General features: G+C 40.7%; 1 protein-coding gene across 1 annotated transcript in view; it reads right to left on the bottom strand.

Annotated features, from left to right (window-relative positions):
- Positions 1 to 6,308, bottom strand: part of tsc22d3 (TSC22 domain family, member 3) — a 35,247-nt gene extending 28,939 nt beyond the window's left edge. Inside the window, exon 1 of the mRNA XM_023411131.2 lies at positions 5,522 to 6,308. Coding sequence (XP_023266899.1) covers positions 5,522 to 5,862 — 341 coding nt within the window. The 5' untranslated portion in view covers positions 5,863 to 6,308. The remainder of the gene's footprint in view (positions 1 to 5,521) is intronic.
- Positions 6,309 to 12,476: the final 6,168 nt, after the last annotated feature.

Raw genomic sequence — 12,476 nt, 5'->3', positions numbered from 1 at the left:
ATAACCTTTCCACATTGGATAACTAAACATAGGACTCCACTCCAAAAAAATTGACGGCTGGTAGCAAAACTATTTAGTGGTTTATATTTGGATCACAGAGTGGAGCTTAAACACCCAGCAGGGTCTCTGACACAGCTGGATCCTGTCTCCTCTCCATTGTGGGAGGGCTAGGTCACGTTCAGTAGTCAACTGGACGACAGCCAATGGCCAATGGTCCTCTCAGGCCAAAAAGAGGAACTTTTACCACTTTAATGAGGACTATAGGTTGCCAGGGCAACAAAGTGTCAGAGGTATAAATAGTTATGTCAACTAGTCAGAGGTTGTAACTGTGGTGTGGGAATCCTTTTACTGCCTTTTTTTTTTTTTTTTGTAGAGTTTTTCATGTAAAGCACAAAAGCACCTCCAGTCTTGTCTCACAGACAGGCTGATGCATTCAATTGTATTCAGACATAACAATCAAAGTCTTTCCCAGCTAGGCGGCGCGATTCTTTCTCTTTTTCAGTCAACAGACCTGACCCAAGAGATGGTAGTTACACATACCGTACGCCCTTTACATACCACGCTACAAACAAACTTTCTCAACTGGTTTCAAAGCATTTTTCTCTCCTATGGTGACGAGCTACAGACAGGTGGACCACATGAAAGTCTGCATACCTTTCAATCAGAGGTGTCGCGCTATTTGATTAAGTACTGGAGCACCCCTATGGCATTTACTTGATTGTGCCAAGCAAATAAAGCCACATCGGAAGCATCCATTCTGGCAAAAGTTGCAGTTCAGGTGGAGTTAAGCTAAGCTAACAGGCTAAGTTAGCTTTCGTTTCCAGCAGCATTGTGTGAATGCATCACAAGTATGGAAATGTCAGAAGGGGTGAATGATGGATGAAAGGACGGTGACGATCAACAGTTTAATTCACCGTGCAGCTCGAAGGCTACCGGCAGCTATTGGCAACTTTTAAGATGGAATGTTTTCTTCTGCGTCATTCAGTCAATCAATGCACCTTAAATGTCAATATGAGACTCTGACCTTTCAGTTTGTTTTTATTGGCTCTCTTATCAGATACAGGCTAAACTGATGATTGGATCTTCAATTGCTTAAAAAAGATTTAGATGAATTTCAACTGTATCATGTGAACTTCAGATATTTTATTTCATCACTTGGAGAGATAAAAGTGGCAGAGCATTGTCTCGGTGCGTTCCAGCAGCACTACATCAATGCTTTCGATCTCTTAAAACAAATTTTCTCTCTTCAAAGGTTTAATAGATGGATTATCGAGGTCTCTGTTGACTGAAGGGTGTAAACTCTTCAACCCTGTCCCCACGGTTAGTGGCTGCCGCAGTCAGTGACATCTTTTGTGCCGCCGCTGGTTTTGATGTTCTTCTTCCTTTGTGTTTTGACTGCTTATACTGACCGACTGACTGACTGGTCACAGACCTGAAGTCCTGCGATAAATGTTACTGTGTCACCGCTGCGGGCTCTTCAGCCCTCTGAACCCTGGCATGTGATGGTGTTTAGTGGCTGCTAAGTACTGACTGACCGCCTGGGGTGAAGGTGTGCAAGAGTACTTCTTTCATTCCAGCCAAGTGTAGCTCACTAAGCCTCAAAGTAAATCAGCACATTTCCTCTGGTTTTATCCTGTGGAAATCACAGATCCTGTCCCCCTCAGGGGCTCTCTGGCTCTGCCTCAAACACCAAACAGGACTTATGAGTTCAATTTCTCCTCTCAGCACATTTCCGTGACCCTTGAATCATTTACATAACACGTTTGCTGGCCGCGGCCACTGCCTCATACTGATATTCAACAAGTCCAGAAGAACATCCTGGCATCCTTCCATGGGCTATGCTTAACATTTTATTCTGTTAACAAGTGGCAAATGAGAATGATGGCTGCTTGGCAGATTGACCACCCAGGGTGAAGTCACACAGTAAAAACTTCAGCCAGGCTTTCATCAGAAGCCGGGCCCTCCCGAAGTGATCACTTGAAAAATGCATGAACTTCTGCAAACCTCAGCTCAGCAAGGCAGCTTTCTTGACTGGATTAGACTGAGAGCACATGTGTGAATGAATGAGTGCGTTTGTGTTTCTGCATGAAAAACTGTAAGGGTACACGTTCGAAATCAATGTTTTAATCCCGCAAGAAAGCCTGTCCATGAAAGCCACATGATCCGTGTCTGTGATTCCCTCTTGAGAAGGGAAGGTTCAGGAACAAAGTGTTCTGACTAAAGACTCTGTTTGTCAGGCAAACAGTTGAGCTGGCGCGGACAGATGCACGGTCACACTGGCCAATGGCATGGGCGAACACATGCCTCTGCCTCTGAGCCAGAAACGTCACAAATATTGGCTCTTGTAACCTGATTTTTCGCACCTCCTGGGAGATGCCAGTCCTGTGTGTGATTCATTTTTCACATAAGCAGATACAAAGATCAAATTTTAATACTGAATTATTTTCTCCTAATGGCATTGTATGAATATTCTAATAAATTGGATAACCTTGAAAGTATAACTTTGTGGTAAGTGAAGAAATAAATTAAGCAGAGCAGAAAAACTCTTGTGTAACCCTTTTAACAAAGCATTGCCAGCAGGCATTATTCAGAGTATGATATTGTAAACACTGAATGAAGTGAATAATAAGTCAACTGAGCGTATCCAAGATGCCTAAGAACAATTTGACCGCACTGTACTGAAATAAAAATCTTTTGTTTGAAAAGCACTATTTGTTCACTGATTTATTTAGCTCTCTTAGTCAGAAGGGAGCACCAGCTGGAGCTGGAGCTGCAGTCCTCAGCCCAAAGTTCCTTCACCCGATGTTCTTCATCCTTAATGACACACCCTTGCTATCATAAATAAATAGAGAACAACTTGTTCCTCTATTCAATAATGCAGCTCCACAGCAAGATCCATATTACCTAAAATGGTGTCAGATTAATTAGCCTTCAAACATACAGCTGTTGTGTAACTTAACAGATGGAAAAATAAAGTGAGTGTGGGAGTCTTTCAGATAGCCTATATGTAATCTTTTATTCAGGGAGAATTTAGCCTTGTTGTCTAATTATTAAGTGATATAAAATGTGATACTCTGCATCAGCCTGAGAGTTTGGCACTGATAAGCTTTTACAGCCAAGAGCAACAAAATCAGGTTAAACCTAGTTATGGTCTAATTATCGTCACCATCAGCCCCATCACTTTCAGTGCACAATAAATGGACTTACATTTATTGTACCATCTGTAGTCATGTGATAACTTTCAAAGGAGATAAGAACAGTCTTTAACAGCCATAACATATAGCAAAGTAAAATGAGGTTAATATTTAACGTATTTGGATATTCTGTGGCAGCCGGGCTTCTGGAGAAGTTCGATAAAATACTGATAACATGTCTTGGCCAGAGAACATTACTGATATGATATCGCCCTTAAATAACTGAAGCAGTGATAGAAAATATCATACCATGCTCATTCTAGGCAATTTTTATCAGGACAGACATTATTACAGATATTCTTTATCTGACTAGGATGGAAAAAACGGGTTTTACCTGAGATGTGTTAATTAATGTCATTCAATATTAGGGTATTTTATGGATTCACATACCAGAGGGCAACTTGTGTTGAAAAGCTGTAAATGCGCTGTCTTTTTTTTTTTTAAGCTAGAATTGCTAGAATTCACCACTGACCAGTTAAGTTGCAGGAAATACATATAATTACAATCTGCCCTTCTTTTCCTGTGTTACAGTGTTGAGCAACGTGCAGAGAAATGTGTTTTTGCAGACATTATGATGTCACAGTGAAGTTGGCCTTTTGATCATTTCAATATAAAATTTGTCATAATTAGCATATGAATTCTTGTGAGGGCACAGTGACCTTGACCTTTGACCTTTGAGCACCAACATCTAATCAGTTCATCCTTGAGTCTGAGTGAATGTTTGTGCTCAATTTGAAGAAGTTCCTCCAAGGCGTTTTCTTGACATAACAGTTGTGACAGACCCCTAATCTTCTTCCTTTTTTTTTATTGCTTTAACTTGAAATGTAATGGAAGAACTCAGCTATTGGTTCAAATATACAGTGAGGCTTGGGGCAAAGGTCAGTTTTGATCAAGACTCCTTTTGTACACCACCATTAACAAAAAAAGAAAACCCTCTTATTGCCAAATTATCAGATCAGTGCTATCACATGTCGTATGTACTGTACGTCTGACACATATGTCATGATCATGTAACACATATCTCTGTTTTACAGACACAAATGATGACCACAGAGTATATGACATTCAAAGGTGGCCCTTACAATGATAACAGCTTTGTGTTGTTTTAACTGCCATTTCCCCTCAGATCTGTACGTTTCCCTGCTCCTATAACCACCGCAGACCCTATGCAATGACAGCTTTTCTCACCGAGCGCTGTACAGTAAGTGCTGGCTCGGGTTCAGGAGTTCAGTGATGGTCAGAACTGTAGCCGACTGGAAAGATGGTAACTGTTAATTTGAGGCTGAAGTCATTCGACAGTAGCTGCCAAACAAACTGTCCAACTGGCAGCAACTTTGTAGCAGGACATTCTCTTCCTCACAAAAACTGCGAGGTGAGCTGCCAAACACTGTTTTATAAACACTATTTGGTGGAGACTGAGAAGGAGTCAGGCCAGTTTTAATTGACCTCTAGCAATAAAAGAGCATTTTAATTGAATCAGCATGACCATAAACTGCTGTTTTAAAGTAACCTTGTGTTTTTGTAAGACGTTCTTTTTAGGTTAGGTTTTGTTTTCTGGCTTTTCTCTCTCTCTCTCTCTCTCTCTCTCTCTCCACGTACCGTTTTGTTGTTTTGAAGTAAAGATCTGTCAATACCAATCATCACTTCTACTTTGAGACTGAATCCAGGAACAACATTTCTTTCTCAAGAGTAAAAAAAAAAAACAAAAAAAAGTATTTATGATTGTCCTTAAACTGCATGGCCTTACTCAAGGAAAACAAATTATAACACTGTTGGGTAACGAATCAAATATGTTGCATGAAAGACACGGAGAGTGCAGATGTAAATAGACACGATGAGCTGCATAAACATTTGGACATTTGAAAGTTTTGGATACATATTGTAATTACTTAAATGTGAAAGAAAAATGAAAGAAAAACAGACATAGACAAAGATGCAACCAAATTAAACTTGACAACCTGCAAGTTTCTATATACTTGTGAATGATATGTAAGTAATGGTGTGCTTTCACAGTCTTATCTGAAACTCATTTCTGGAGCATAATCAAAATGAGTGCCCTCTTCCTGGCCTATACTTAATGCATAACAGTAAATACTTATGTCAGCCTTTTCAGGAGAAGTGCTGATCCAGGAGAACTGATTAGTCTCCGAAACCATCTGTTCATTTAAACGAAATGATGCAGATACAAAAGTGGAGAGGTGGACTTTGCACTTACTGTGTTGAGCACGAGCAAAGTCTAACTTTCAGATAGAGACCTTTTATTTTTCACTTGTTACCTTATCAGATAAGCATCATGTACCTGTCGGATAAGCAAACAACAGACATACCTGTGGAAGAAGAGCAGTATAGACAGCATGGTCTGGTCAATGTTGCTGTTGCAGATCCCTTCATTGAGAAGGAAGCAGGGGTCTCTCACAACTGACTCCAGGGAGTCCTGCCTCATGATGTTGTTCAGCTTGTCCGTGTTCAGGTTCTGGTACATCAGCTGGTTGCGGAGCTGGCGGAAGTGATTGACACTGGGGCTGGTGGGGCTTCCCGGCAGGCCCCCCGTAGTACTGAGGCCCTGAGCCGGACTGCCAGACATGGAGTCGTCACCGCCGTTGGCCAGGTCCAGGCAGCAACTGCAGCAGTCCAGGCCGATGGGCGAGCGGCAGTCATCGTCTGACATCTCGGAGGACAGGTGGATGAACAGGAAGGACGCCCAGGTGAAGAAGGGCAGGTGCAGGAATCTCAGTAAAGGATGAGAGAGACTGAGGTGTATGAATGACAGACAGAGCTGTCAGTAACAGGGTGTGCTCCTCAGCACTGACAGAGAGACAGACAGACAGGCAGCGTGGGCTGGTCTAGTGTACCGTCCTGTCTCCACTCCAGGGCCAGCAGGGCTAAATGGCAGGTTGAGTTCCTCCCTGAGAAGTGCAGTCACGCTGGGCTACTCTGCCTGCTTCTATCCCTGAGTTTCCCCTCCTGCGGCTCTGCTGCGTTTAGCCTTTTGTTCGGGGCGACGCTGCTGCAATGTGTTGCTACTGTGGCAGGAGAAAGAGTGAACGCCCCACACACACACACACACACACACGCTCATACACACTCACTCACACCGATTCAGCAGGAGTGGCTTGAAAGCAAAACCCAGAAGCTGCTTGCTGCTTATCACTTTTTTCCCTGCACTTTTTTTTTTTTTTTTTTTTCTAAGGTTGGCGTGCCTAGAGACAGAGGGAGGGAGCAAAAAGAGAGGGAGGGAGCAAAAAGAGAGGGAGGGAGCGAGAGAGGGTGGGGAAACCCGTGTGATTGGTAAACAGCATAGCTGGTTACACGTACTGGGCCCTCCTCTTTTCTCTTTCAGCATAGCCGCGCACGCATTAGGGGAAGGGAAACAGAAAGGGAAGGAGTGAAGCGTCAGAGCATGCTTGAAACATGTGCAGTTCCGTCAGCTCCACCCTGCCATGCTGACAGCACAAGGAGTGGCTGAGTGAGGGAGGCTGCGGGAACTCACACAAAGCAGCAATATGATGTCTGTCTTGCTAATTTGTGAAAAGAAGAGAAAAATCTATTTCCAGTAGATGTGATTTGCCAGTGCAGCATTTTACATGCTTTTCAAATTAAAGGAAATGTTTGTTTTGTTGAGCTTGTGTGCTTTTATGCATTTCAACATACTTTATTGAATGAGTTTTTATATATACAATGGTAGCATTGTAGTAGCAGTAGCATATAGTTTCTGTATGTTGTTTGCATGTTCTCTCCTGCTTGGGTTTCAATGTATGGGTGAAGTAGAAACTCTGAAATGCCTGTGTGTAAGTATGTGAATGCAAATGGTTGTCTCTATGTGTTAGTGGGTTGCACCGGCTACCTGTCCTGGGTGTTTCTCACGTCTCAGCAGGTGAGAGCTGGGACACTCTGGGCAACAGATAGGGAGGGAAAAGCAAAGATATTGTTTTTATTTACCAAGTTAAGTTGAAATCATGATTTCATGAAATACACAATGCGCATTGGTGTCTGTTGCGTGTGCATGTGCGGATGTGTGTCGCGTGTGAGTAAGAGCAAGGGAGACTGCACTGTTGACTTGCCTAGTAAACATAAACATTATCTTATCAAGCCTCCCCCTGTGTTCGTTTACGGTTTTGTCAATTTCCATATCTGTTCCCAAACAGTTTTGGATTGGGCAAGAGCACCGTGTGTTCTTTTCCTCCAGACGAGTGTTTCGCAAGCCCTGATAAATACTAGGACAATATCATTACAGCCATACAGACGGAGTTCCAGGAGGAATGCACTGCCTCAGCCCCTGACCCCCAGCTCCTGACCAACAAGTGTACTGCATGCTGTATGCAGACGGCCGGTCATGCAACAACACAGCAACAAGATGATTACAAATAGCATGTCTGACTCTGAGTTATGTTGCTGTGTCTGCGGCAGTAAAAGAAAAAGAAAAAAAGTGACACCATGCATTGTTTGGTAGCAGTGGGATCAATTAAGCAGAGAAAATGACTGACTATTGCTTTATTGAGTGTGTAATGATGTCCTCGGGCAGCAGGGCTGCTACACTTTGTTTCGGAAGGACTGGTTTGACGACTCATGCGGGTAGACGCTTCCCTCTAGTGGGCAACTGTAAGTATTGTCATTGATGTAGATGTTTTCGCAGCCACCCTCTATGAGCATTAAAAGGCAAATCCTTTCTACTGAAAAATAAAATCGCTGTATAGTCTGAATTCAAGTCATGCTGATTCATATAAGCCTGTAAAAAGGTGGATTAACAGAGCTTGTGTGTGTTTTTGAGTGGAGGTGAAGACAAAAATGATCTCTTCAGTCGAAAAGTAAGAGGACAAATTGAGCAGTGGAATCACTGCATCGACCATGTCAAAAGCTCTACATTATTACTGATTGCATTCACATTCTTATGCATTAATGTACACTATATGTGTAGGTTCACAACTCGGCAGCGAGCTAAACACACTCTCAGCAAAGGTTGAGGATGGGAGCTGGCCTTTCCTGGAGGCAATTAGTGAAACTATGAAAAATAATACAGTCAATGATATGGATTACAGATGAAATGAGAAAATAATACCACAAACAAGAGTTAGACCAAAGAAACAAACTACTACAGCAACAAGGAAACTAAATTCATAAAAGAAGCCATATTCTAACTATCAAAGTAGTTGTTGTCATGCAAGTGAGTAGTATCGCCAGAGAAACATTACTGGTTGAAGCAATAGTTCCACATTTGGGAAATACTTTTATTCACTTTCTTGCCAAGAGTAGATGAGGAAATGAATACCACTCACATACCTGTGTATTAAATATAAGACTAAAGCCAGCAGATGGTTCATTAAGTGCCACATTACCTCTCATTTGTTTAATCCATACAAAAACTGAAGTATAAAAATGACAAATTATTTGTTTTATGTTTTCATTTTCCAGTGGAGATTGCAGGCAGTTACTGCTCCCAGCCAAGAATTATAACCCCATAAAACTGTGAATTGTTGTTTTGTTTTTGTTAGCTTTTTTTTTGTTTTTTTTTCACTTAGGCTTGCACATGGATTAAACAGAGAAGATATGAAGTGTTAATAATTACTGAGCTTGAGAGATGCTGAGAGAGGCACACAAGCTGTTTCCCCCTGTTTCCAGTCCTTCTGTTAAAATAATGTCTCCTGGCTGTAGCTTCATATTTAATGGACAGATATGAAAGTGGTATCGATCTTCTCATCTAACTCTCTGCCATTAGGTGCAATAGAACATATCTATCTCCTGGAGATGACATTTATATAGTGCAAAATTGGTCTGTTGATTATGCTCGATGAAACATGCAATCATTATGTTTTTTCAGTGAATAAAGCAGTGCATCTGTTGCTGGGAGGTGATTAGGGTGGACGGTGGACATACCAAGCACATGACTGTCACACCAGAGACTGGGACCAATTCTGTCTGTGGTTTGGTTTAGGCAACAAAAGCACTTTGGTTAAGGTTTGGGACAGAGTGTGGTTTTAGTTAAATGCAAACAATCACATTGCGTCTGAAGTCACTGTGGATGTTTTTGGGATTAAACCAGTGATCGTGCCAAAACATAACCCTACAAAAGTTTAATAATGCTCCATACTAGTGGATAATCTGCTGCAAGGTTGGATATTTTGGCCTAAAGGAATTTCAAAATTACAATATGTAAATGAACAACATTTCCTCATTACATTAATATAAAACAATGTGGTTACAATAAAGTGCCCTGGACCTTGACAGTCCCTTGACAAAAAGCCAATGGGATCTGTACGTTGGCTTTTGGATTACTGCAGTAAATCAGCTCTGTGACAAACAAATTTTTATGATACTTACAGGTTTTGTTCCACATGATAATCATCACAAATGGACACCACTTTTAGGAATTTTGAAGCCTAAATATAATCGATGTAAAGAGCTAATGCTAGGCTTTTGAGCAAACCATATATAAACGTCACCACTGCTAAATTTCCAACTTGTAGTTTGATTTAGCGTGCTTACCTCTTCTACTAAAGCCTTTCCTTTAGTTTACAAAAGGGTGATTGTAAAAACAGCAAGGCTGTATAGGTGGACTGGTGAGTACATCGGTTTTAATGCTCGACTTAATGACGTTTAGTGTCCCTGACAATATATATTATCTACACCACTTATTTAATATTGAAATCAATGGGAAGTTCCCCTGAAATGTTAGCTGCATAGAAAAGCTATGCGTACAAAACTATGGTATCCTTCTAGGTTGTGTATATACCACAAAAACAGAAAAGATGTTTGCAGAAGACGAAACAAAAAATTATTTCAGTCTTGTAAAAGTTGGCTTTCTTCCTGAAAAAGCATGACTGTGCAGCTGCATAATTTCAACACTGTGTGATTCTGTGTGGATTTTTGGCTGTAATTCTAAAAGGTGTAAAAAAGAAAACTGAGTTGAGCAGATTTCGTGAATACATATTCATGTTCAGTCTTAATGGCAGCTGGTAATGTGTAATACATTTAGGTCTTTGTTCTCTTGTTTTGGGTGAAAATTTAGCTTCCAGAAATATAGACTGCACTGAGCTAAATGATGTGGACAGTCTATATAAATTATTAATTTGAAGAGAATTGCCTTTTACAGACTGACTCCCACAGCTGTCTAAACTAGGTCAGTGAAACTAGGATAGATGAAGCTCATTGCTACCAGTGGCACATTCCTGAAATCTGTCCAAATAACACTGATAAGTTCAATAAGGCCACGAGTTACACATGACTGCCTTTTGTTCCCTGTGCAGCTTGTAGGCAGGCAAGTGATGTGTGCCGTGTGTTGTTGATATAATCCTCATTTCATTTAAAAACTGAGTGAAAATTCTGAACAAAAGAAAAAAATAATGAATGGCTTCAGCTCACAGTCGCACAAATTACTCATTCCTATGATCGCGATTTTCTTTTCTTTCTTTTTTTTCTTCAATCGCATGAGAAGTAAAATGTGAGGTCTCTAATGTATTCTTACTGAAGCCTAACTAAAGCACGATAACCCTTCAGTGAACTCTGAAAGGAATCAGTTGATCAATCAAGATTATTTACTTTGCAATAACTTGATCCTTTGTCTCAGTTTTTACCTATGTACAGTTTTAAATGTTATTTACTCTTGTATTATGAGCTCCTTTTAACATCCAAATATTGAAAAAAGTCTCCAGAAAAACAACAGCATTTATTATACAAACAACTGTTAATTATTAACTTAATTATAGTATCATATACTCATATACAACATATACTCATTTAGAAAACACTGAAAATTACCTGAGTCTGGGTATTTGTCATATTAAAGTCCTTTTACATCACAATGCCAAACATGTTTCCTGTGCTTGAGGAAGTTACAGGAGCCCCACAGAGCTTTTTCCAAAGTGGTTAGAGCGTGTGTATGGGTTGGCACTAAAGTAATACATGGTGAACTCACACCTTCTGTCTGCAGCACTGAGACAAAGTTGTTTTTGGTTCATTTCCCAATGCCTAATAACTTATGAGAAGTGGAATTATTGATGGCTTGTTTATTGGAATGAGTCTTTATAGGCTTATGAGTCAAAGCAAATCTGATTTCTGTCCACAGCTATTTAGGCTGTATAACGGATTTGTGCCGAAAGAACACATTATATACAATAGTGATATGGGCATTAGTCCAGACTTCACTGTTTCATGTAAGACTTTCCTGGCATTATAACTGCTGTAATGCAGATGTCAAGACAAATAATAAATTCTTATTTCTAACCAGAAGGAATTGAAGTTGTAAACTGCAGTTGCAATCTCACAGAGCTTACAAGTTGTGTCCTAGTTTAAGTGATACAGAGGTAAGTCCCTCAGAAGGCACGAAGGCCAGACTGAACCGGCTCAATACAACAGTGACGGGTACATTCGGGTGCTGCTTCTCAAACTAATGTCAGATATCACCAGAGAGTTGCCCTAAAAACAGCTGACAAAGTGCAAATACCAGAAACTGGGGCAAATTTCCTGAAACCTGATAAGTTGAAGTATACAGTAAGTCATGATATCTCACCTCAGCATATTACAGTATAGACAACTGGCAAATAGTGTTTAGAGATTATGTCTGCGTGCCACTTTCATCTTGTTGCTTTTTTGGTTTATTCAGTTAACATACTTTTCTTGAAATATTAACCTCCGCCAAGTTTTCAACCACATCTGTTATTTGTCAGCAAGATTATGCAAAAAAATAGTACTGAACTGATTTGCACTGAACTGGGTGGACGGATGAGGCCAGAGAAGAACCCATTTCATTTTGGGGCAGTTCCAGATCATTTACTATGAATTTGAACTTTTTATTTTTCCTCTGAAGTCTGGTGTATGTTGTTGGACATTCTCCTTGGTGGAGGTCTGTACTTTCTGAGTGCACTTGTAATTTAGGTTTTATATGACCTTACCAGAGCAAAGCTGATAAAGATCATCTGAATCATTGAACAAGTGACAATTGAACTACACTGAGATCTGCTAAGAAAACACTGGTATTCAGGCAGAAAAAGTGCTGCATTATGGTGGAGTGTAGAACTGCAGACTTCAGAGGAATCCAGCACCATTACATACACAGGTCAAAGGTAGTATCAACAACAGGTCATCAAGTTCAGCAGCAGATATATGCTGCTGTGCGCAGTGACTGAGTTCAAATTCTCTCACATTGTTGTGACATGACCGTGTGAACTAATCACGCCTATCTGTCACTTAAAGAAGGGTTGATGAGAGATATGGTGTGAATGAATGAGGACAGTGCTAACTGAGTCGTCTGCCTTAAATGCTCCCACAAGGTGGATATTAAAAACCCCT

Source organism: Seriola lalandi, unplaced genomic scaffold (genome assembly GCF_002814215.2).
Source record: "Seriola lalandi dorsalis isolate HSWRI2012SDOR001 ecotype SW California unplaced genomic scaffold, Sedor1 jcf7180002054451, whole genome shotgun sequence".
Classification (NCBI taxonomy): domain Eukaryota; kingdom Metazoa; phylum Chordata; class Actinopteri; order Carangiformes; family Carangidae; genus Seriola; species Seriola lalandi.
This window is presented reverse-complemented; position numbering and strand designations above follow the sequence as displayed.